We start from the raw sequence: 26,159 nt of genomic DNA on the forward strand, positions 1-26,159 counted from the left end.
GATGATCCGAGAAATGGAAAACCTGTCTTATGAAAGGAGACTCAAAGAGCTTGGCTTGTTTAGCCTAACCAAAAGAAGGTTATGGGGGGATATGATTGCTCTTTATAAATATATCAGAAGGATAAATATTAGGGAGGGAGAGGAATTATTTAAGCTTAATACCAATGTGGACACAAGAACAAATGGATATAAACTGGACACTAGGAAGTTTAGACTTGAAATTAGACGAAGGCTTCTAACCATTAGAGGAGTGAAGTTCTGGAACAGCCTTCCAAGGGGAGTAGTGAAGGCAAAAGACATATCTGGCTTTAAGACTAAGCTTGATAAGTTTATGGAGAGGATGGTATGATGGGGTAGCCTAATTTTGGCAATTAATTTGGCAATTGATCTTTGATTACACTGCTCTACAGCTAAAATGCTTCTGAAATAAATTTTGTCAAACGTTACTAATTCTGGGTCACTGAGAACGAAAATGATGCTTAAAATTGTTGATTGGCTCTAGTTTTTCTGTTTAGCCAAAGTGAGCAGAGATGCCTCATACTTGTGTGAACAGTGCAGATAACTTCTGCTATGTTTGTGGTGAAGTGACTTTTGCATCACAAAAGTGCAGTATAACCACTATGATTAAGAAAGCCAATCACCTTTATTTTGGCTGCAAAATTGGAGATCAGGACAAGAGATGGGCCCCACATATATGCTGCAATACTTGTGCAACAAATCTTCGCCAGTGGTTGAGCAGGAAAAGGAAATCTATGCCTTTTGCAGTGCCAATGATTTGGAGAGAGCCAACAGATCATACCAGCAATTGTTACTTCTGCATGGTGCCTCCAGTTGGGAAAGGTGTGTCAAAGAAGAAAAAGTGGACTGTGCATTATCCAAACATTCCATCAGCTATACACCCAGTACCCCACGGAGAAGGACTGCCGGTTCCTGATGCACCAGAATCATTCTCACTTGAGTCAGACGAGGAAGAGGAAGAGGATGAAACTTCTGGTCCTGAACCAGCAATGTCACAGGACCCACATTTTCTCCCATCTTCCTCCTCTGAACCACACCTCATAACACAAGGTGAACTGAATGACCTTGTCAGGGATTTGGAACTACCCAAGAGTAAGGCAGAGCTGTTGGGCTCCAGACTACAGCAGTGGAATCTCCTGGCAGGTGATGTTAGGGTTTCCACGTTCCGTGACCGTCAAAAGGATCGTCCCATTCTTCTTCATGGAAGGTGATCTTGTAGCCTGCAACAAGATCGATGGTGTGATGGCAGCCCTCAACATCGTTCACGATCCAGATGAGTGGAGACTGTTCATTGAATTGTACAGAGACTGTACAGAGAATTCTTTCCTGGGTGCTGGCTGGTGAGTCTTGCCCACATGCTCAGGGTTTAACTGATAGCCATATTTGGGGTCGGGAAGGAATTTTCCTCCAGGGCAGACTGGCAGAGGCCCTGGAGGTTTTTCGCCTTCCTCTGCAGCATGGGGCACAGGTCACTTGCTGGAGGATTCTCTGCAGCTTGAGGTCTTCAAACCACAATTTGAGGACTTCAATAACTAAGACATAGGTTAGGGGTTTGTTATAGAAGTGGATGGGTGAGATTGTGTGGCCTGCATTGTGCAGGAGGTCAGACTAGATGATCATAATGGTCCCTTCTGACCTTAAAGTCTATGAGTCTATGAGTGAAGGGGAAGGGCCATCCTAGCAGGGCCTGTGGAGGAGAGGACATCGAACAGGAGTACACTTGCTCCTCCATCTCTTCCACCTCCAGGCCAAGGTTGGACATGACCCTCTTCAACAGCTCCTGGAGTGCCTTAGCGTCATCCTGAGGAACCAGGTGAGGGGGTTCTGTGATGGCCTCGTCCAGTGATGAGGAGGTGGCGGTGGTGGCTGGTACTGCGGGTTCCACAGCACCCACTGGTGGTCCAGCAGGCTGTTTCCCTTCATCCACATAGACTTGCGAGGTCTTATCCCCTGGGGCCTCAAGCACTGGAGGGAGTTTGGTCATCGAGGCCATAGGCCTGTGCAAGGCTCTAAACACCGAGAGGGCAGGCTGGGAGGGCTGGGTGAACCCCCATGGTTTCCAGGGGTACCACAGGGCCAGCCACTGGGCCTAGGCCATAGGGAAGGCTTCGGTACCGACGATGCAGGCAGGCACCGAGGATCTAGGAAGCTGCTCTGCTGATACGGAGCCTTGCTCCATACTGGAGCCATATCCGTAGCAACTGCTATCCGATGACCTGGATACACTGAAGCAGCAACTCCGTGCATGGCGATAATCGCAGTTGCATCTAGAGGAGGACCAGTCCGAGCGGAACATGTGCCTCCATGGGGACCTCGGTGACCAGCGGCACTCGACGGAGCAGCAACGGGAGACCAACGATCCATGCCTTGCACTTTGAGACCAGTACCGGGATGAGGAGTGGGACCTGGAGGTATCACGGGCTGGGAAGGATCTCCCCGAATACGGTGACATCTGTCTCGGGGATCGTTGGCGGGACCCGCGGCTACGGTCCTCCAATCATTCACGGAATCTGTAATGGTGTTCCAGTGACACAAATGGCCAGTCTTGCCATTCCTGCTTAGGAGCGCGTGCCTCTGTGGGTCTGTGCCAGGTAACCGGCGAGGTCTGCCTCGAATCCCACTGCCAGTGCCCAAGGTCCGGTGACCAAAGAGAACTCTGATGCGTCTGCCTCCTTAACTCCGAGACACGACGGCTTCAAGCGGGTGAGTGGTTGCGGGATGTCCCCCACAATGGGGAATGGTACCATTGGGGCAAGGGGTGGACGGAAAGGTCCCAAGGAGGGCTTAGGTCTCGACACCTCCGAGGCCGATGTGGGCTGCACTGGGAGTGTCAGGATCTCCTGCACAGTCTGGAGTGCTTCAGTTGTCAACAGCACCTGAAGCTGATGAAGGCCAGGCTTCCAGGCAAGGAATGGGGTGGGCTGCATCTCACAACATGAGCTGAAGTCTGACTTCCTGATAGGGGAGATGAGCCGCCCACTGCAGCTCTTAGCTCATCCCCAGACCTGTCCTTCCCCTTGCGGGGAGTAGGAGACCATCCCCTGCCGGCCTTCTTCAGCTTCTTGGCCGGGGCTGTGGATCAGTGCCAGCTCGTTGATGGCACTGGCGGGGCACTATGCCCCGATGCCGCGGTGCTAGGTGCTGAGTCAGACCTTTGCTCCGGGGCCAGAGTGAGTGCCGGTTCCATCAGGAGCACTTTGAGTCTGATCTCACACTCTCTCTCAGTCCTGGGTTTAAAGGACTTGCAGATTCGACACATCACTTATGTGCCCTTCACCAAGGCACCTGAGACAGCTACTATGACGGTTGCTCATGGGCCTGGGCTGTTTGCAGCGATCGCAGGGCTTAAAGCCTGGGGACTGGGGCATGCCCCGTCCCCAGCTAAGTGCCCAACGGGACTAACAAAACTCATAACTACTGCTATGGGCTAACTAACTCAGCTATGAACCATGTACACTAACTTGACAAGACCTCTAGTTTGTACGAACGAAGCCTAAGCAACGCTAATAAGAGCGGCGAATGTTCCATGCACCATCACTGGCGGCAAGAAGGAACTGACGGTGGAGGGGAGCCAGCAGCGCCCCTTATACCATGCCATGTTGGCTCTACTCCAGAGGGCACCAGAGCCGCTCCCCTATGGATACTGCTGAGGGAAAAACTTCCGGCACTGGTGCATGTGGTGAGCACACATTCCTAATGTGGAATGGACATGAGCAAGCACTCGAACAAGAACTAGAGGCTGTGATATTAAGTGCTGATCCTGAGTTGGACCAAGTAAGCTGGCATGCACATTGCCTCCTTCGGAACAGCAGACCTGAAATTACTCTGTGTGTGTGTGTAGTGGATATGGGGCTGATCACTACAGAAGGAATGCTTCAAAATGCTCTGGGGCTGAAGTGTACCTACCGTTAACTGGCAAGGCAAAGTAAGGGATGACACAGCTCTGAAAAGATTGTTTGGGTGGTTAACTGACTGGAAGTGACAGGCAGTGGATACCCAGTTAAGCACAAGCAAGTCTCTCTCTCTTGTTTGAGGCAAGAGGATAGCAAGGTGACTTGCAATCCTGGGTATCCCAAAGACTATCACACTGAGGTAGCTGGGGGATGGGTGGAAAGGCATGCATACCTTAGATCAGGGGTAGGCAACCTATGGCACATGTGCCAAAGGCAGCACGTGAGCTGATTTTCAGTGGCACTCACACAGCCCGGGTCCTGGCCACCAGTCCGGGGGCTCTGCATTTTAATTTAATTGTAAATGAAACTTCAAATTTTTAAAAACCTTCTTTACTTTACATACAATAGTTTAGTTATATATTATAGACTTATAGAAAGAGACCTTCTAAAAATGTTAAAATGTATTACCGGCATGCGAAACCTTAAATTAGAGTGAATGAAGACTCAACACACCACTTCTGAAAGGTTGCTGGCCCCTGCCTTATATGGTCTGTTCATGATAATAAAACGGGTCTCTGGATTCCCAGTCTAACGCCGCTCTGGAGCACTATAGATACAATTTCTTGTTCATCTATGAGGCAAACAGATCCCAGGATGGCATTTCCCACTGAGAAAAGATGTCATTCAGGATGGAATTGATTATCTCCTACTCATGGTCTGTGGAAAAAACTCCCTGCTGAGATTTCCTGAGAATTCTGTGCACCTGAAAGCATGATGCAGATACTGATGCACCAGTTCCATATTCTGACTGCCTCCATACAGAGAGGAATGAGATTTTGCTCCACACTGTTGTATTTATCAGGATATAACAAAACCCTTTAAGTGGGAAGGAACCTACTGTACACTGGGCAGACTGCTCTCAGCTCCAGGAGGTCAATATGCATGCTGGCCTCCCAAAGAGACATGTGCCTCGGGCAGTGTGACACTCCATGTAGGCTCCCCATCCTATGAGGATGCACCTGTGATTATGGTTGCGTCCCATGCAGGTGGAAGGAAACACACACCTGATCCATTTTTGTCCACCGTTGTCACCTTGGTATTTATATTCTGTCTGGAGAGTAAACAGATCAGAGCCAGGCCTGCAGGCAACAGAGATGAATCCTGGCTAATGGCGTTACATAGGTATACACAGCCATGTCTGTCTTTCACTACTAGGAAAAACGGACCATGGTCTGATTGTTAGGTATCTTATCAGGCTGCGTGGGGCCTGGAATCTGTTGACAGGAAGATAGATGTTTGCTGGCATTGAGTTCAGGGAACTCCTATAAAGTCTCTGGCTTTTGTGGGAATCAAACTGAGCTTTTCCTCGTTCATACACCCCAAGGATGCCACAAAAATGAAGGAAGAATAGTATCATTGACTGGACCTCCTGGCTAGATATGCTCATCAGGAACCAATTATCCAGATATGGAAAAAACGACGTAGCCATTCAGAGAAGAACTTTGTGAAGACTCTGGTGCTGTTGCCAATCTGAATAGGAACACACTGACCAGGTACTGCTCCTGTCCTACCCAGAATTTGAGAAACCTCATTGAGAGCATGTGGGAAGCAACTTCACAGGCACGGACCAACTGACACAAATCTCTAGTCTCAGGAACTTGCAAACCCATGTGCAGAATATACGTAAGGACAAGTACTTTTAGAAACTGTCATTTCTCTACCACTCTAAGGAATCAATAGCAGCATTCCAAGTAGCTACCAAAATTAAGGAGGCAGTCTCATCCAGTCCAGGAATCACCTATGAACTTTTGAACCACAGGGGAATACCACAGCTATTCTTAAACCTTGGTCATATAAACTATAAAAATAAAGCCAATAACTTTGTTGCTAAAAATACCTTTGAGAGCACACTTTCTTATCCAGGGACTCAACGTATACATAGACCTCTTGGGCAATGGAGGACGTTTGTTTTCTTGTCACAGTAACAATTCCTTTAGAGGACTGAGGCTAATCAGACCTCTACCATATTCCTGAAGTAATATTTTGACAGCCAGAATCCCAAATATTAAGTGAAAAATTGATGAAAATGAAAAGCCTATTCTATACACTATGAGGCCTCTATCCCTAATCTAGAGAGAATAGATTAAAAATGTTAATTATCTAGCAGTTTATTTAAAAAAAATATATAGAAAGATTTGGAGGCCTCCAAGATTTTGTATCTAAGAAGAGTTATGAGCAAAGAAATCAGTTTTTGCTGTTATGTGAGTAGCTGACTTGAAGGCTGACCTTGTTAATTTATGCAGTGAATAAAAGGTTTAGCATATTCAGTGAAGAACAACAAGTTTCAATCTAGATTTATGAGTGTTGTGCCTCACTACAGTTTTTGTTGAAGGGATCATGGCCCTGAGACCTTCCCTTTTCCCCCCAATAATGCTAATAACTAAGAGTTATTTTTAAAAAGTGACTTAAAAGTCCCAGGCAAAATAGTTAACATTTTAGGGAGGCTCCACTATAAAAGGCAATGGGGACTGTGAAGTAATCAAGAAGGATCCAGATCCAATAGGCTAAAGTGGTCAACCTCAAAACAGAAGGGTGAAGGAAGGCAGGCTCATGTGGGAAGTAACTGAAGAATTAGGACAATGGATGCCGAGGGTGTAGCAGTATTAAATTATTTACACTTTGATTACTTCAGTTGCCTGAATATAAAACAAAAGCAGAGTCACTAAAACAGAATTCTCTTCACTTAAGTGACAGCTTCTAGACAAATATATAGGCCAAAAGCACTGGATTCTGTTTAACGTAACTGTTGACTAACACTGAAATTGACGAGTCTGGCCGGCCAGCAACCAACCCCTTTTCTCTCTCAATGACAATCCACTGATACATTCCTACCTGGAACAGACTGTATTCAGAATTATTTTTCATTAAGAATGGTTCATGGCACTTAGCATTCTCCTCTCACCAACAATTTCTGTGGACATTTTTGTTATGTTTGATTTGTTCAGTCTATATATCCTAGATATCAGAGCAAAAAATTATTTCTTAAAACGGTCTTATCCAGCTCATTAGAACAATTCACATGTCATTTAAAATATTTGATTTTCATATTTAAAAAGAACAATGAAATCAAGTTTTTAACTCTAGTAATTTTTTTTCCCTTTAGAATTTACTAGAGGATTCCCCCTCCAATTCAATTTCTTTTGACTCTTACACCCAGTGGCTAACATGACCATTTGGACTTCATTCTGAGTTACTACTACCCTGGCTAGCCTGTCTTCATCATTTCCAAATATTGGTCAGCGTTTAGGGAGAATTAATAAAGTTTTGAAGAAGAAGAAGAAAAAAAAACAAACAGCCTACTCACTGGGATGGTTGGAATTTTCAATACTGGTTGTGCCGGTAAAGCCTCTGACTCTGGCTGGTTCCAGTGCCTAGCATTATACACAGCTTTTGTTGGAGACTGAAAAATAAAATAATTGCTTGTTATATCTTAATAGAAATGTAGCACTATCAGTGAATACTTTACCAACAAAAAGAAATCTCATTTCTTAACATTTTATACCTGTTAATACTTTTTAAAAAAAACTAAATGATGTTTCAAAATTAACTTACCTCTTTTCCTCATCTTCTCATTGCAACTTCACAGGAATTTTACTTTAAATTAAGTTCCTTTTCAATACAAATTACCTGACACGGCTTTAAGCTGATTTGACCCTGACCATTCTAATTTTAAGAATGATAGGTAACATTCATTTCATGTTTTCAGGTGTAAAACCATGAATTTATGAAGAATATAACATACATATTTCAAAGTGAATATCCTTCTGATGATGTCTACATTAAAGCTTCTTTTAAATTAAAATAATTTTCAGCATTCCTACTGACTTATATTAGCCAAACTTATCTGTTATACATTATCAGCAGACATATACACTGAAGATTTAATAAAAAATGTAAAGCCAACATACTTTGATCTGGTCATTTATCTTAAATTGATGCATTTCGTTTGAGAATTTCTCTTATCCCATTGATACAGCCACGTGTTAAAATAGTTAGCAGAATTCTTTCTAACTGCTGCCCATACATGTGTCAGGACAAACCAAAAAAGAGATATATAAAAATGAAATTTTCCTCAGTAGTTTAATGAAAAAAGCTTAACACATGAAATAGCAGTTAAGGATAAATATACTAATATGATTTATTTTACATACGCCTGGAAATCTGATTCATAAACATAATTCAAGCAGTAAACTATATATTATAGTTTTCCGTTAGATAAGCCCCCACTAATCATGTGAAGTAGCTTTTTCCTCTTGTATTAAAACTATTTTTAACATTTAAAAATGACCAAAAAGGGAAGCCGTGCACAAGAAAAAAAAAAAGTCTTGTGCCCAAAAAGTAATGTAAACCTATGCCTAAAAACCCTATTCTTATTGGACTATGCATGCTCTCTTTGAAGGTGTAGTAAACATGACATTATGTACATTGGTAGGTTTCCTACTATCATAAATTTAAAGATTTTTGGGGAGGTCAGGAACAATCATAGAATATTAGGGTTGGAAGGGACCTCAGGAGGTCATATAGCCCAACTGCGTGCTCAAAGCAGGACCAATCCCCAGACAGATTTTTGCCCCAAATCCCTAAATGGCCCCCACAAGGATTGAACTCACAACGCTGGGTTTAGAAGGCCAATGCTCAGAAGTGGAATTTCTACTGTGTGTCATGTACAACAATTAGCTGCATTACTGTTAAACATTTGTATAGCACTACAATTTTTCACTGCTCTTTAGAGAAGAGAAAGATGGCTCCTGCCCCACAGAGCTTACAATCAATACAAATGAAACACAAAAAGATGACAGCAAAAGAAAAAAAAAGAATTAAGGAAAAAAAGAGGAACAATAGCTGAAACTAGGGCTCCAATTATGTGATTAAAGGTATGTCTACACTGCAATTAGACACACACGGCTGACCCATGCCAGCTGATTCAGGCTCACGGGGCTCAGCCTGCAAGGTTATTTAATTGTGATGTAGGGTGCAGGAGGGGTTTGGAGTCCGGCCCAGCACTGCTTCCCTGGAGTGGCTCCAGGGTGGCAGCAGTGCACACCAGAGCCAGGGCAGGTTCCCTGCCTGCCTGCCCTGGCCTGCGCCACTCCGGGGGTGGCAATCCCACGGGCCGGATCCAAACCCCTGAGGGGCCAGATCCAAACAATAAGCTATAGTTTGCCCATCCCTGTATTAGACCCTGGTAAACTGAACTTTCAAATCCTGGAATTTAATATCTAGGGAAATGGAGCCCAATAACAAACACCTACTGCTTTATACTGACCAAAACTAGTCTTTCTAAAGACCCAATAAAATTCATTCACAGTTTCTTATTTTTAAGATCACAATCAAATATCAGTGTGTTAAAAGTAGCCCCATTTAAATAAATATATTTCTGTATACTAAAAAAATTGGACATTTTCTGGAGATTTGTTTTCTTTTTTTTAAGTTAAAGTGAAGTGGGTACTCATACAAAATAAGAGATTATTTGGTGCTTGCCAGGAGATGTGGAAGATTTTCCTTCACCTCTAACTCAATCCTGACATGTAATCCTCTGTATTTCCAATTCTGCATTTCTAAAATTTGGATTACTAATCAAGCCACGAGGATGTCTTAACAGTGATGTAGAGTAGTCCACAAGTAACCACAATACGGCCAAACTGTCATTTGTGTCTGAAGGCATGTGAGACAGAGTTTCCTAGATTCAAATCTACAGACCTGCTTTAAGAAAAACACACACACACACTCTTCAGTACAGAATGTACTTAGGGTCAGTTTAATCTTAGAATTGGAGAAGGAAAGTGCACGACTCTGCATAAAACTTTTCAGGAGTGGTCTTAATTTACAGGACAACGGCACTGAACATAAACATATTAAGAAACACTCTGATTACCCAAATGAAGTTTCTTCAAGTATTTGTATAAAACTCTGTTAATGCCTTTCCATTAATGAAACCTAGTGACAAAAGTTACAAATTGTAGAAAGGACTATTATAAAATGGCTACCCTAAAGCAAAAGAAACGATTGATTTAAATGGTCTCCCATCAAGGAGTCTGAACTTGAACTGAAAGATGTATTGGGAAAATTTTCCCATCATGGACCATTGCTGCCTCTTAAACTACCTCCCACCTCAACTTCTAAATAATCCCATTTGTAATGACATACCTTCCCTGTGGTAACTCTAGTACTTCATTAATCTGCGCATTTATCAAACTAATTTCTTCACCCCCAGATCCCTTCAGTTCCTGGTCCAGATTACTGTGTGCCATGTTAGTGCTACACAGTTCAGCAGAAGCAGAGATCCAAGTACATTCACTCCTGCTTAGCTTCAACTCTCCTCTCCAGAGCCCCATTTTCATGTGAAATATTTTTTGTCAGCTGTTGATTCCAGTTCTGCTGGTGCTTTAGATCCTCTTAACCCTTATATAACTGAAGCAATCCTAGTGGAAGCTACTATGTTTTTTCCCCCTTAGCCACTGCTTCTACAGGGATATGGGCTCTTCCTTGTAACAGAGCAAGGATAACCGAAGAATCAGCTGTGAAGAAGTTATGAGTGATCACTAAGTGACCAGTAAGTACCAGGCCGACTACTATTTTGGAAATTTGTTTTATGTTAGTCTATGGCAAAACTGGAGTTGAGAAACAGACCATTTAAATATGAACAATGTTGCTATGGTGAGCCTATTTTAAAAGGACTGATCAAGGAAAGAAAAAGCTCACCTGCTCAAACAGTTCAAAATCCCAGATTTCTCAGAAAAGTTTTGTTACAACACTTTTTTTTTTTTGGTAATTTGTGAATGTGTTCTAATTTCCCCCCAAAATAGAACACACAACCTTTATAACAATTCCGTAGGGATTAACAGGCTCACAAAGTGATTAACCTATCATTTTTTCAATTTTCTTACACAAAGGATACTACAAAACCTATTGATATCTAAAATGAGTTAAAGTGATAGCCTTGTAATATATTTCCTATCTCACTGATTTCATCTGCATTTCTGCCTGAATTTGTCTCATGTATAAAAACTAGATTGGGATTTTGGGGGATATAAAATAATGACCTAGAGTGAGATTTATAAAGAAAGCTTAGTGTTGCGTAACGGGGGAAATTCACTGTTTCACTGTCATTTTTGCAAAGTTATACATTGTAAGATATAGTTAGCTGTATCTTTTGCTGAAGAGCAGAGTGGAGAGATCTTCACTCTCTTTCTTCATCCATTAAATGTGTAAAGCTCTGCTTATAAAAATGACAGCTGCTGTTTTCATGCAGAGGGGGAGGGATAGCTCAGTGGTTTGAGCATTGGCCTGCTAAACCCAGGGTTGTGAGTTGAATCCTTGAGGCGGCCACTTAGGGATCTGGGGCAAAAATCAGTACTTGGTCCTGCTAGTGAAGACAGAGGGCTGGACTCAATGACCTTTCAAGGTCCCTTCCAGTTCTAGGAGATATATCTATCTCCAATTATTATTATATATTATTTATTAGCTGTTTGAAACTATGCCTCAGTGAGGATGTGAAGAACATAATATTCTGGGGGGCGAGGGTGTCTGGTTTTTTGGATGGGTTGGCACGCAAAAGCAAAACTAATACCAATGATTTCATAATATGCACAGTTGTGGCTGTCATTTTGAAAAGATCATTTCCTAATAGCATATACCAGGGGTCAGCAACCTTTCAGAAGCGGTGTGCCGAGTCTTCATTATTCACTCTAATTTATGGTTTTGGGTGCCAGTAATACATTTTAATGTTTTTTAGAAAGTCTCTCGCTCTAAGTCTATATATTATATAACTAAATTAGTGTTGTATTGTAAAATAAACAAGGTTTTGAAAATGTTTAAGAAGCTTCATTTAAAATGAAATTAAAATGTTGATCTTACGCTGCCGGCCCGCTCAGCCCACTGCTGGTCTGGGGTTCTGTTCACCTAGGCCGGCAGCGGGCTGAGCAAGGCCTGTGGCTGGGACCCCGGCTGGCAAGGGTCTGTCAGCCAGAACCCAAGACCAGCAGCAGGCTGTGCGGGGCTGGGACCCAGAGGGCTGGGTATGTGGGAGGCTGTAGGTGTCAGGGCAGAGGGGGGCCTGGGTATGGGTGGGGGTGCCAGTGTCAGGGCTAGGGTGGGGGTGGGGTGAAGGAGTCAAGCAGAGGGCTGGGTGTGTATGAGGGAGGTACAGGGCTCAGGGTGTGGTATGTGTGTGGGGCTCAGGGCTGGGTGACTGCCTCCCTAAGAACTCCCAACCCTTCTGCTCCTTGTCCCCTGACTACCCCGTCCTGGGACCCCTGCCCCCAACTGCTGCCCAGGACCCCACCCGCTATCTAAGCCTCCTTGTTCCTTGTCCTCGGACTGGACCCTATCCCCTACCTGTCCCCTGACTGCTCCGACCCTTATCCACACCCCAGTCAGACCCCCGGGACTTCCATGCCTATCCAACCACTCCCTGCCCCTGACAGGACCCCCAGAACTCCCAACCCATCCAACCCCCCTGACTCCCTGCCTGCGCCAACCCCTCTCCACACCCCTGCCTCCTGACAGGACCCCCAGACCTCTCAACTCATACAACCCTCCCAGCTCCTTGTCCCCTGACCACCCCCTCCAGAGACCCCTCACCCTAACTGCCCCCCTCAGGACCCTCCTTGCTCCCGGTCCCCTGACTGCCCTGACCCCTATCCACCCCCTGCCCCCTATCCACCCCCTTCCCCCTCACAAACCCCAGGACTCCCATGCCCCATCCAACCCCCCTGCTTCCTGACTGCCCCCTCCAGAGACCCCCACCCCTAACACCTCACCTCCCCATCCAACCCACCCTGCTCCCTGTCCCCTGACTGCCCCCACCCCTTATCCAACGCCCCCCCAACCCTGGGCCCTTTACCTTGAGGCTCCACGCAGAGCCAGACACGCTGCCCCGCCAGAGAGCACAGTCCCAGCCCTCAGAGTGCTGCGCGCGGCGGCAGCAGAGCTCCAGTTGAGCAGGGAGCATGTCTGTCTCCCCGCGGAGCCAAATGCTGCCCCGCGGGAGCGCGCAGCCCCAACCCCGCAGAGCGCTGCACGTAGCAGCAGGGCTCCAGGAGAGGGGCTGGCAGCTTGCTGCGCTCGGCCGGCGCTCCGGCCCCAGAGCACGAACCCCACGGCTTGCCGTGCCGGGAGAGTGGGGCCATTTGCCCACCCCATGCGCACAGCTATGCTTCTGCTCCCTGCTCCCACGGGGGGAGCAGAAGGCAGAGGAGAGCGGGCGAGGCTGGGCAGGATTTTTAATGGCATGCTGGAGTCCGGACAGGCTCCAGCGTGCCATTAAAAATTGGTTTGCATGCCGTCTTTGGCACGTGTGCCATAGGTTGCCAACCCCTGGCATATACTATGGGTCATGCTTAATTTCTATCCCCCAAAAGCTTCAAAGCAGAAATTTCGAGAGCTGGCATTCTAAATATATCCTGGTGATGCATAGCCTGCCATTCACATACGTAACAGAAAATAAAAGCCAGTGGCATGAGCCATGATGAAAATGCTGGCAAAACAAAAAAGGTAGGAACTATTGGAAGACAAAAATGCCGTCCAAGATATAGGGGACAACCACTGCCATGATGTATACAATGGAGAAAAAACCATAGCATTTAATTTGCCTGTTAAAAGCAATTGATATGATTATACTAACCATTCATCAACATTTTATATTTAATATCCAAAACAAGACATTTCATAAGCTAACATGCTAAATTATTTGAAAGTCAGGATTTTATAGTGTCTATTTTCTCTCTCTCTCTCTCTTTTTTTTTTTAAACATTAAAGAGAGGTCATCTTGTGTGCATTCACCACCCTGAAGACAAAGAAGAAATTTCACAAATTTATTATGCAATATGCAAACTCATTCCCCACTTACACTGAACAGTTTTCTTTGTGAGGTGAACAAATGTTTAGTCAGTGCAGAGAAAACAAATGTCACCCGAAAGCACAAGAACAGTACACTGACACAGGATGGAAGAGTTGTGCTATAATATATGCTGTGAATTCTTCAGCCAAAATATTTCCTTTGGACTAGAATCTGCCAGCAACAGTGTAAAAACAGTTTGACTCCTAATCTCCAGGGATCAAAATGTGAATTTAATCTCACTATTTGAATTCAAGTAATAGAAAGATGTTTGACGGTCACTCTTTGGATGCCAGGTACTACTAACTGATAGCTGCTAACTCATTTGAGTAATTTAAGCTACAGTATTTATAATAAGGCCAATAAAAAAGGTTTCAAGGTAAGTTAATTCATTATTCTTTGAATAAAAACCTTTGTAATTAAAACTAATATACTGAATATTGATATTTGTCCTGAAAGTACCACATAAACTTGGTGTACTGTATATGATGATGAAGTAATGTATATGCTTCAACGTAAGGGGATGTGTAGTTCAAAGTGATCAGTACTTCATAGCTGAATGTATACACCTTGGCTGAAGTCCAGCATCATGACAAAGTTCACTCATTCTCAATTACTATCACAGCCTACTATAATCCTCAGATATCCTCAAGCAAAACCAGTTTTTCTTGAGTCAGAATTGTTAAAACATTTAACACGATCAAAGATCTTAAAGATAACTTCTCCATTACTTTGACTAAATATAAACCTTGCACTAATATCTGTTCCTATTTCTGCCATTAGTGACATGGGGCAGAGCTTTAATGATATTTTCATATAGAAAGTAATGTGAAATCAGGAGAATGTTTTCTCTAACTTTCATTCACAACTGCAGCCTATACTAAATGAAAATATATATCCATTAAATATTTTGATGCCATGAATACCAATGACACTTGCGAAGATGACCTAATGTTCTTAAAGTATCCAGTGAACATGGTATTACAGTCAAATGAAGGAAGAAAAACTAACATGTTTCCCAGTAGTTAACATTCACCTCACCATGTGCGTATCAGAACCCTAAAAGCAGTTAAAAGGGAGAGTATGTGATATGCCAGAGATACATTCCTTTGAATCAAAACAAACATTATCAGAAAAGCATTAATCCTCCAGTCCACACAGCTTGTCTGGAGGAAGGAGGAAAAAAAACAAAACCACCCACAGGAGTGCTGAAGACATGGGAAAAGGAGTGGGGGAGAGGAAGGGGAGGAAGAAACAAGTGACTCCATAAAAAGGCAACATATTGGGACAATTCCAATTACTAAGGAGGGAGGAGTCAGACTCACTTCCAGCAGGAGTCGGGCAGTGGGAGTGAAACTCCTGTGCCATCTCCTAAACTCTGGTGAGGTTATCCCACCATTCCATACTTAGTTCAGACTGCACTCTCTTTTTATTGACAGGTTTCAGAGTAGCAGCCGTGTTAGTCTGTATCCGCAAAAAGAACAGGAGTACTTGTGGCACCTTAAAGACTAACAAATTTATTGTAGCATGAGCTCACGAAAGCTCATGCTACAATAAATGTGTTAGTCTTTAAGGTGCCACAAGTACTCCTGTTCTTTCTTTTTATTGACCATTTCTTTGACTCCCTCCAACACTCCCCTCAGTTACTCTCTGAGGCCAGCATCAGGCTATCTGCTCTCCTTGTGTCTCCCCATATTCCATCTTTCAGAGTAGCAGCTGTGTTAGTCTGTATCGGCAAAAAGAATATTCCATCTTCTCGGTCTTTCCTAACAGTTCACTGCCTGTTGCCTTCCCTCATCCCCACATATATTTTATACCCAAAACCACACCACTATTTAAACTTGTGTTTAGACAAGGCCTAAGAGACGCAGTCTGTACAATGGGCACTAGGGAGAAGCCCAACTATTACTAGGGAAGCTCTATCCACATCAGAAATGTTGAGGGACTGGAAAATACTTACTTTTGTTGGAAATTACAAGGAGAAGGGAGCATAGTAGCAAGAAGGGTCAGGCCTGACTGATTTCCCAGTAAAGACTATGAACTAAACTAGAAGAGAGGGAATTTCAGTAAATGCAGGCCTCATTCCTCTCAAACACTCCCTTTTAACAACTTCTGGAGGAATTCCTGCCAGCTTTGATGCTGCATGGAATAGGACTCTCTTAGCCAATCCTGATCTACTCCCCAACTGAGGGATTATTTCTTGGCAACTGTAGTTAGGATGAAGCAGATTCCGTGACTCCAAAAGCAACAGACTAAGCGGTAAGTGAGCCAAAGTGCTCAGTGGATGGTTTTCTGGAGCCCTGAAAACACGTCTAACTGATTTGTAAGTAGTGCATTTTGTACATTCATCTGTCCTGTTAAGTAAGCCTAGACGAAGACTGGCTACGGGAACAGCAAGAAATGTTTGGCCTTCTCCTTAGTTTGTTTGCCATTTTGGCATTCTCAACTTAAGGAAAGGCCTAATGCAGTAGGGGATTTTTCCCAAAGAGTTAACCTCATGTTGCCCAAAATTATTTAACTCTGCCACAGGTAAACACTCTGTACTGCTAGTCACAAGCTCAGACTACAATTTATAGTAAGCAGATTTGAAGGCAAAAGTAGTATTTCTATTCACATTATGAGCTATGAACTGCTGGCTCCCTCTCTATGAAAGTAAAAAGTCTGGTCACATGAGTGACAAGAGCCTGCAGTGCTGAGTCTCTGGCAGCAGCATGACAATGGTCAGTCAGGCACTTGGGAAAAGAAGGCCACAACTTCACTCCCCCTCCCCCGGTACATGTCACCTTTAAATCATTTTAAATGAAAAACACTGACACTATTCAAGGGCATTAATCTTATTTTTGTCTTTGGAAGATGTATGGTGAGGCATCACCTCTCCTAACCACACACTTTCAAATGTACAGGAAAAGTTTGAGGTTTTTTTAAGATACTCATCTAAAAAGGTTAATTTTATTAATAGCTGAAAGACAGACAATCCAACCACAACATAAATCCCTTTCCACTTTACTTTACTGCCATCTTTCCCTTGTCCTGCAGGGTTTTTTTTGTTGTTGTTTTTTTTGCTAGGACTGAGGGGGTTATCATTTTCTTTGCTCCCTCTCTCCCTGTGTAATCTTTGCTTCTGTCACCCTTGTTAGCTTTCTCAGCCCCACCTCTCTCTACATCCAGAAATGCTGCAGCTAATGTCTTTGTCTACACCAAGAGTGGGAGGACAAAGACAACACTCCCCATAGGATTCCTGTAGTTTTGAGCAATAGTTGCTTATGAAGAGCGTGGGAGGGAACCAGTTCAACATATAGAGCTGGGAGGACCTCAACTCTGCCTCCACTCAGACATTGGAATGTGGGGCAAAATGGCAACACATCACACCCTGCTCACCACCAATTTAACAAGAGAAACTGGGAAAGAATACAACCTATGAGCAGAACCACTAGAACACTATCTAGTCTGTTAATAGGCCAAAGTGTTGGCCCCCACTTTCATTCTGTGACAGCTCCCAGATGTTACGCTCCAGCTCCATACATTAAAAGTGCAGCGTTACTTTCACATTACACAATCTTCAGATAGTTAATTTAAAATCTAATCAGTCAATCCTGATTAAAATCCTGTTCAATCCCAGTCCTAAAAAGAAATTAAGACGTTAAATTGTTTTTATTGTGGTTGCTTTGGGTCCATTTATACCTATAATTAAAAAAAATCAAAAAAAAATCACATGATCACAAATAGTCAAACCATTAAGTAGTCAATGTAACGGAGTTTCCTTACAGAGGCATCTGGATTAGCAAAGGATATAGACCTAGTTAAGTCAATATGATTTCTTGGTTATACCAAATTATTGTAAAGACAGCCTTCATTTTTAATCAGGCGATAGAAAAGGTGCTCATTAAATAACACAGGCTATACAGGATAGGAACTGAAAGATGACTGAATGGATCAGAAGGGCACAAGCCAATAGTTTAGCTGTGGGAAACATCTTACCAGTCTCCTAACCAACCATGACAAATACTTTCCATACAAAGTCCGAAACCCTCAATCTAATGCAGCGGTTCTCAAACTGTGGGTCAGGACCCCATTTTAATGGGGTCACCAGGACTGGCTTAGACTTGCTGGAGCCAGGGGCCGAAGCTCAAACCCGAGCTCCACCCTCCGGGCTGAAACCGAAACCCGAGCCCCACCACTCAGAGCCAAAAGCTAAAGCCCAAGGGCTTCAGCCCTGGGTGGCAGGTCTCAGGTTATAGGCCCTGACAGGTACCACGGAGGGAAAAATTCAGTGATTGTAGCACCTGCTGGTTTGCAATCCTAAGTTATAACACACACACACGGTAAAGTAAACTTTCCTACCAAACAGACTTCTTTGAAAACAGAACAGGAGTACTTGTGGCACCTTACAGACTAACGCATTTATTTGAACATAAGCTTTCGTGGGCTACAGCTCACTTCATCAGATGCATGCAGTGGAAAATACAATAGAAGATTATATATATATTATACACACACACACACACACACACACACACACACATATATATACACATACATACAGACACAGACACAGAGAGAGAACATGAAACTATGGGAGATAAAATTTCTCGATACTTTAAATGACTGCTTCATGGAGCAGCTGGTACGGGAACCCACAAGGGGAGAGGCGACTCTAGATTTAATCCTGAGTGGAGCGCAGGAGCTGGTCCAAGAGGTAACTATAGCAGGACCGCTTGCAAATAGTGACCATAATACAATAGCATTCAACATCCCTGTGGTGGGAAGAACATCTCAACTGCCCAACACTGTGGCCTTTAATTTCAAAAGGGGGAACTATACAAAAATGAGGGGGTTAGTTAGACAAAAGTTAAAAGGTACAGTGACTAAAGTGAAATCCCTGCAAGTTGCGTGGGCCCTTTTTAAAGACACCATAATAGAGGCCCAACTTCAATGTATACCCCAAATTAAGAAACACAGTAAAAGAACTAAAAAAGAGCCACCGTGGCTTAACAACCATGTAAAAGAAGCAGTGAAAGATAAAAATACTTCCTTTAAAAAGTGGAAGTCAAATCCTAGTGAGGCAAATAGAAAGGAGCACAAGCACTGCCAACTTAAGTGCAAGAGTGTAATAAGAAAAGCCAAAGAGGAGTTTGAAGAACGGCTAGCCAAAAACTCCAAAGGTACTTAAAAAACATTTTATTACATCAGAAGCAGAAAGCCTGCTAAACAACCAGTGGGGCCCCTTGACGATGAAAATACAAAAGGAGTGCTTAAAGATGATAAAGTCATTGCGGAGAAACTAAATGGATTCTTGGCTTCAGTCTTCACGGCTGAGGATGTTAGGGAGATTCCCAAACCTGAGCTGGCTTTTGTAGGTGACAAATCTGAGGAACTGTCACAGATTGAAGTATCACTAGAGGAGGTTTTGGAATTAATTGATAAACTCAACATTAACAAGTCACCGGGACCAGATGGCATTCACCCAAGAGTTCTGAAAGAACTCAAATGTGAAGTTGCGGAACTATTAACTAAGGTTTGTAACCTGTCCTTTAAATCAGCTTCGGTACCCAATGACTGGAAGTTAGCTAATGTAACGCCAATATTTAAAAAGGGCTCTAGGGGTGATCCCGGCAATTACAGACCGGTAAGTCTAACGTCGGTACTGGGCAAATTAGTTGAAACAATAGTAAAGAATAAAATTGTCAAGACACATAGAAAAACAAACTCTTGAGCAATAGTCAACATGGTTTCTGTAAAGGGAAATCGTGTCTTACTAATCTATTAGCGTTCTTTGAAGGGGTCAACAAACATGTGGACAAGGAGGATCCGGTGGACATAGTGTACTTAGATTTCCAGAAAGCCTTTGACAAGGTCCCTCACCAAAGGCTCTTATGTAAATTAAGCTGTCATGGGATAAAAGGAAAGGTCCTTTCATGGATCGAGAACTGGTTAAAGGACAGGGAACAAAGGGTAGGAATTAATGGTAAATTCTCAGAATGGAGAGGGGTAACTAGTGGTGTTCTCCAAGGGTCAGTCCTAGGACCAATCCTATTCAATTTATTCCTAAATGATCTGGAGAAAGGGGTAAACAGTGAGGTGGCAAAGTTTGCAGATGATACTAAACTACTCAAGATAGTTAAGACCAAAGCAGATTGTGAAGAACTTCAAAAAGATCTCACAAAACTAAGTGATTGGGCAACAAAATGGCAAATGAAATTTAATGTGGATAAATGTAAAGTAATGCACATTGGAAAAAAAACCCAACTATACATACAACATGATGGGGGCTAATTTAGCTACAACGAGTCAGGAAAAAGATCTTGGAGTTATCGTGGATAGTTCTCTGAAGATGTCCACGCAGTGTGCAGAGGCGGTCAAAAAAGCAAACAGGATGTTAGGAATAATTAAAAAGGGGATAGAGAATAAGACTGAGAATATATTATTGCCCTTATATAAATCCATGGTACGCCCACATCTCGAATACTGTGTACAGATGTGGTCTCCTCACCTCAAAAAAGATATTCTAGCACTAGAAAAGGTTCAGAAAAGAGCAACTAAAATGATTAGGGGTTTAGAGAGGGTCCCATATGAGGAAAGATTAAAGAGGCTAGGACTCTTCAGTTTGGAAAAGAGAAGACTAAGGGGGAACATGATAGAGGTATATAAAATCATGAGTGATGTTGAGAAAGTGGATAAGGAAAAGTTATTTACTTATTCCCATAATACAAGAACTAGGGGTCATCAAATGAAATTAATAGGCAGCAGGTTTAAAACAAATAAAAGGAAGTTCTTCTTCACACAGCGCACAGTCAACTTGTGGAACTCCTTACCTGAGGAGGTTGTGAAGGCTAGGACTATAACAATGTTTAAAAGGGAACTGGATAAATTCATGGTGGCTAAGTCCATACATGGCTATTAGCCAGGATGGGTAAGAATGGTGTCCCTAGCCTCTGTTCGTCAGAGGATGGAGATGGATGGCAGGAGAGAGATCACTTGGTCATTGCCTGTTAGGTTCACTCCCTCAGGGGCACCTGGCATTGGCCACTGTCGGTAGACAGATACTGGGCTAGATGGACCTTTGGTCTGACCCGGTACGGCCTCTCTTATGTTCTTATGGTGTTACCATACACACTAACGAGAGTGATCAGTTAAGGTGAGCTATTATCAGGAGAGAAAAAGAATCGTTTGTAGTGGTAATGAAAATGGCCCATTTCCAGCAACTGCCAAGAAGATGTGAGGAACTGTAGTGGGGGAAATGGCCCATCCACTTCCAGTCTTTATTAAAGCCTAATTTAATGGTATCCATTTGCAAATTAATTCCAATTCAGCAGTCTCTCGCTGGAGTCGGTTTCTGAAGTTCTTTTGTTGTAATATTGCAACTTTTAGGTCTGTAATCAAGTGGCCAGGGAGATTGAAGTGTTCTCCAACTGGTTTTTAAACGTTATAATTCTTGACATCTGATTTGTGTCCATTTATTCTTTTACGTAGAGACTGTCCGGTTTGGCCAATGTACATGGCAGAGGGGCATTGCTGGTACATCATGGCATATCTCATGTTGGTAGATGTGCAGGTGAACGAGCCTCTGATAGTGTGGCTGATGTGATTAGGTCCTACGATGGTATTCCCTGAATATATATGTGGGCAGAGTTGGCAACGGGCTTTGTTGCAAGGATAGGTTCCTGGGTTAGTGTTTTTGTTGTATGAGGTGTGGTTGCTGGTGAGTATTTGCTTCAGGTTTGGGGGCTGTCTGTGAGCAAGGACTGGCCTGTCTCCCAAGATCTGTGAGAGCGATGGATTGTCCTTCAGGATAGGTTGTAGACCCTTGATGATGCGCTGGAGAGGTTTTAATTGGGAGCTGAAGGTGATGGCTAGTGGCATTCTGTTACTTTCTTTGTTGGGCCTGTCCTGTAGTAGGTGACTTCTGGGTACTCTTCTGGCTCTGTCCATCTGTTTCTTCACTTCAGCAGGTAGGTATTGTAATTGTAAGAACGCTTGATAGAGATCTTGTAGGTGTTTGCCTCTATCTATCTTCTTACTGTATTTTCTACTGCATGCATCCGATGAAGTGGGCTGTAGCCCACGAAAGCTTATGCTCAAATAAATATGTTCGTCTCTAAGGTGCCACAAGTACTCCTGTTTTTTTTGCGGATACAGACTAACACGGCTACTACTCTGAGACTTCTTTGAGTCCCTTGATTTCAGGGTTGTGCTCTGATGTCCCTGCCTTTCTTGCTCATTGGCAGCAGACTCTACAAGGGATCCCAAGATGGGGTGTGTGGGTGTGTAGAGGAACTCAACCACGGGCATGTACATAATATTTTCATTCAGCCCTTTTTGAAGTGAGGGGAAGGGATGTGGAGGTCTGCCACAAAGTCATAATTGGGTCCACAATGGCCTCACTGAGGTGCAGGACTCCTTTGGAAGGGCTCGCAGGAGCCAAAATGTCAGCCAAGCTGTGGGAGGACTCTTCTACTAACTCCATCTGTACATCCAGATTTAAGGCCACCTTCTAACAACTTTTGGTGAGCCTTACAGTCATCTAGGGGAGGTGACATACAGTCATCTAGGGAAGGGGAGACCAGCACAGGCTGCAGATGCTCTTCCTCCCTTTCTGCATCAGCAGGACCCCGTTGAACCGGCTCTTTGGAGGCTGGTATTGGACTCTGTGCCAGAGTCGGGACCAAATGCCACGTGGTGGGACGGTGCTGTACGTCCTTCCGAAGCCACCGAACATGAGTGTTTGGAATGAGCCCTGGAAACTTGGAGAAAGCCCCACAGGTTCCTATAGGGCTACTGGACCAGTGCAGGTCCCCAGTGAACTCCTGGTCAACCACTTGATGGTACTCCTGTGCCTGGACCCATAGAAGAAGTGGTGAGAGTGGCTTTGGAGGACAGGAAGAGTAAGACCCGATCTCAAATTCAGAAGAGGATGAGTCTCCCTCCAGTGACTACAGGGGTGCAATTCCCAACAGTGCTGGCAATCGGTGCTTGGGCACTTGGAAGAGAACTGAGTGGAGCCTTCTTGTTCCTTGAAGACCAATTACACCAGTTTGAAGCAGATAATATACTGCAGTTTTCATATCTGGTATTTACATTGGTTGGAAGAAGCAGAGGACGCCATAATCTTGGTTTTGGAATTGCATTTAATTCTGAAGTTTAAACCAGAATTAATTTTGCTACTTAAGTTTCATTCTTCTGATGTAATACTGATCCAACACGTCGAAATTTTCTGCCACTTGCTCCGTATTTGAGGAGCATCATCATACAGGGTCAGCCTATAGTTACGCTTGTTTGCAAGTGTCAGCATAACTTTCTCTCTATGGAAAATTGCATAAGATGGATCAGTCATGAGGACAACTGGTTCAGACATGATGGCCACTAAGGCAGCAACCTTCACAGGCATATGGGAGAGTAGTCATGTTATTAAAGGTTCAAAGGGGAACTTGGTTAATGCCAAAATGACCAAATTAAGATCCCATGCCAGAGCAGGGATTCTGTTATTTGATAGAAAGTCCTAACTGGAACCTCACAAAATGTACAGCCAGTAGTCAGGAAAAAACAAAGGGTCTATTGATTGGAGGGTGGTAGGCACCACTTGCTACCGAAAGTGCACTTTCGGGGAGCCAAAAGCAGAGATGGGAGATTTTCAGGGTGATCAGAAAATCTAGAACAGTGGGACTGTCCAATTCTTTGAGGATATCCAAAGATGATGGGGCTGTCTGAGTTGACTGATTAAACTGTTGCTTGAAATCTGTCCAGAGGTACATAAGCTCTGGCTCCGAGTCCAGAGCTGCTCCAATAAATTCTATGGTCTGTGAAGGAACCAAAATGGACATCTCTGCATACACTCAGGTTCCCATTGACATTAGAAGACTGAGGAGGGATGAGATTGATGACGGTACCTCCAGATGATAATCTCCCTGTCAATAAATAGTCATCTCAGTAAAGAAAGTATATTAAGCCAGAGAGTCAGAAGCATGGACTAGCTGTTGCTAGTTCAAACAGAAGCACCCTGTACTGATGATTTGGACCTACAGTGAATACAGGGAAACCTCGCTATAACACGCCCCGCAATAACGCAAATTTGGATATAAGGCGATCATAAGGTGGCTCTGCCGCCCCAAGCCAAAAAAAAAAAAAAAAAAAGAAAAGGAAAGAAAAAAACCGCCAGAGTGCTGCTGAAGAGCCCCTGCATTTATTGCAATCCAATTTTTTGGACCCCAATCATTGTGTTTGTCTGTTACAGCTGTTCCCCTGCTGCATTCCTTTTCCCTCCTTCCTTTCTGTTTTTGCTGAGTGGCCGCCCCCCCCCCCCCCCGGCCATTAAACTAACCAAAGTCACAGCCTGGCCCTGCTCATGGAAATGGCTTGTGCAGACTGACTGGAGCCATTGCTCTGCTCAGGGAGGGGGGGCTTTTTGCTCCTTTGTCTAGCTTCTTTGTTTGGACCCGGCTCGGTGTAGGGTCCAAAAATGCAAGACCTAAAAAGGCCAAATAGCTAAGCATATGAGTCAGACCTGACCTCAAAACTTGCCCAGGCATGTTCTGTACTCACCTGCAGTTTTTCCCTGCCTTCTCTCCTCCCTGTAACAAGGGGAACCAATCAGAGTTACTGGCGGGAAACTGCCTGAGTTTGCCTTTAAAACCAGACATTTTCTGATCAGACCTCGGAGAAGGTACTTGCTTTGCCACCTGGTCTGATCAGCTAGGGGTCTTTGGGGGGCCCTCTCCCCACTCTCGTTTGTTTTTGAGTGTACCCCCGTTTTAAACTCCCCTCCCACGAACTATGAATTTGTGCCTGGAGATCTCCTGATTATTGTGAGCGAATCGAGTCCTCTCTGCGTCCTCTGATGCTGCTGCTGTTCCTGTCTCTGTGCTTGCTGCTGTCCTGGGGATTGGTAAGAACTCCCTCTTGCAAACTCCCCCTGTCCTAGCTGCTGGCCTTGTTTCCCCAGCAGACAGACCCAAGTTAACTCCGTGGTCTGTGTTCTGTAACTGCTCTGCATCTAGCTCCGCAGCGCCCTTGCTGCTAGAAATAAGCCTGTGCCGCTGTTAAGCTGTGCCTTCCTGGGCAGCTTACTTGCAGTCTTCCCACTGCTGGAACTACCCCTAGTATAAGGTGCACCCATTAGGTTAGGTTTAGCCTTTAGTCTAGATAAATTGTAATTTCATTTTGCATAGCCATGGTTAAGTTCGGTTTAGAAAATTGTTTGCATTGTACTCTGTAAGTTAGGCTTAGAGAATTGTTGTACTGTGTTTTGTTACTTGCTAATTTGTGTAGTCTTGGTTAAGTTAGATCATAGATAAGATTTTGCTGTGTTCTGTATAATTGTGGTTAAGTCTGTCTTCCCGCTGCCTGCCCCCCTACCCCCCCCGGGCTTCCCCAGTCACTTACAGCCTGCCTGCTCTGTGTCTCCCTGAGTTTAAATCTCCCTCCGCAGTGCCTCTGCCTTTGGTCCCTGCTCCACCACATTCTCTCTCTTTTAATTCCTTCCCTCACATGTTCACCCTGCTCCTACTGCTGCCAAACCTCAATTGTATTGCTGAAGTCTAACATAAAACCCCATTGGTTACCCTTTTTCTCTAAGATACACCTCACATTCTACATTTACACCACTGTGACACATCTTTACCTAGAATTGTTTGCTATTTAACATATTTTATCCATAACTGTTAGTTGGTTATATGCTGCTGAGACACACCCTTTACATAGAAATTGTTAGCTACCTGTTACATTTATACTTTAGTGTTAATTGGTTACCAACTGTATTGTACCCCACTATTGAAACCCCCTATACTGTTCACCAAAAGAAACCCCTCCCCAATTGTCTACCTTAACAAACCCCATACCCCTCACTATTGAATTTTCCCTGTTTTTGCATTTTCTTAATAAAGTTTATTTTGCACCCCACCAGTGCAGTAATTGTCCCCCAAGATCCCCTACCTGCTGGCAGGGTCAGTGTTATAGCGGGGTTTCACTGTACCAGGAATGATCTGTGAGGGGATATGAAAATGGGCATCGTTCATGGCTGGGACAAAGTACTTCTCTTCTGCCCTCTTAGGAGTAAGTGTACATGTTGCTGGAGTATGACAATGGCAGGTTCCAGGACTGCCCCATTAACAGGAGTGCCACTCTACTAAGTCCTGCACTCCATAAAATATCCAGGAGGCTGGGAGGTGTCTCTTGAATTTCCTCCAGAGGACTCTGGAGCTCATCCACAATTGTCCTTAACAGATGTTGAAACTGGTTAGAGTCATCTGTAGGAGACGGCGAGGCCAGGCAACCGCCTCTTCAGATGATGATACGCCTGTTGGAACCTGTGCTAGGACTGGATCTTGTCCTCCCTGCCTCCCTCTTCTTCCCTAGAC

At 44.0% G+C, this 26,159-nt stretch overlaps 1 protein-coding gene across 2 annotated transcripts in view; it reads right to left on the reverse strand.

Moving 5' to 3' along the window:
- WAPL (WAPL cohesin release factor) overlaps positions 1 to 26,159 on the reverse strand; it is a 138,364-nt gene that overhangs the window by 37,673 nt on the left and 74,532 nt on the right. For both annotated transcript variants that reach the window (XR_005582780.1, XM_039481314.1), the window contains exon 5: positions 7,276 to 7,371. Coding sequence is in view for 1 of the 2 variants with exons in the window: in XM_039481314.1 (XP_039337248.1) it covers positions 7,276 to 7,371 (96 nt within the window). In the remaining variant the exon portion in view is untranslated. The remainder of the gene's footprint in view (positions 1 to 7,275; positions 7,372 to 26,159) is intronic.

The sequence above is a fragment of the Mauremys reevesii genome, linkage group 7 (genome assembly GCF_016161935.1).
Source record: "Mauremys reevesii isolate NIE-2019 linkage group 7, ASM1616193v1, whole genome shotgun sequence".
Lineage (NCBI taxonomy): Eukaryota > Metazoa > Chordata > Testudines > Geoemydidae > Mauremys > Mauremys reevesii.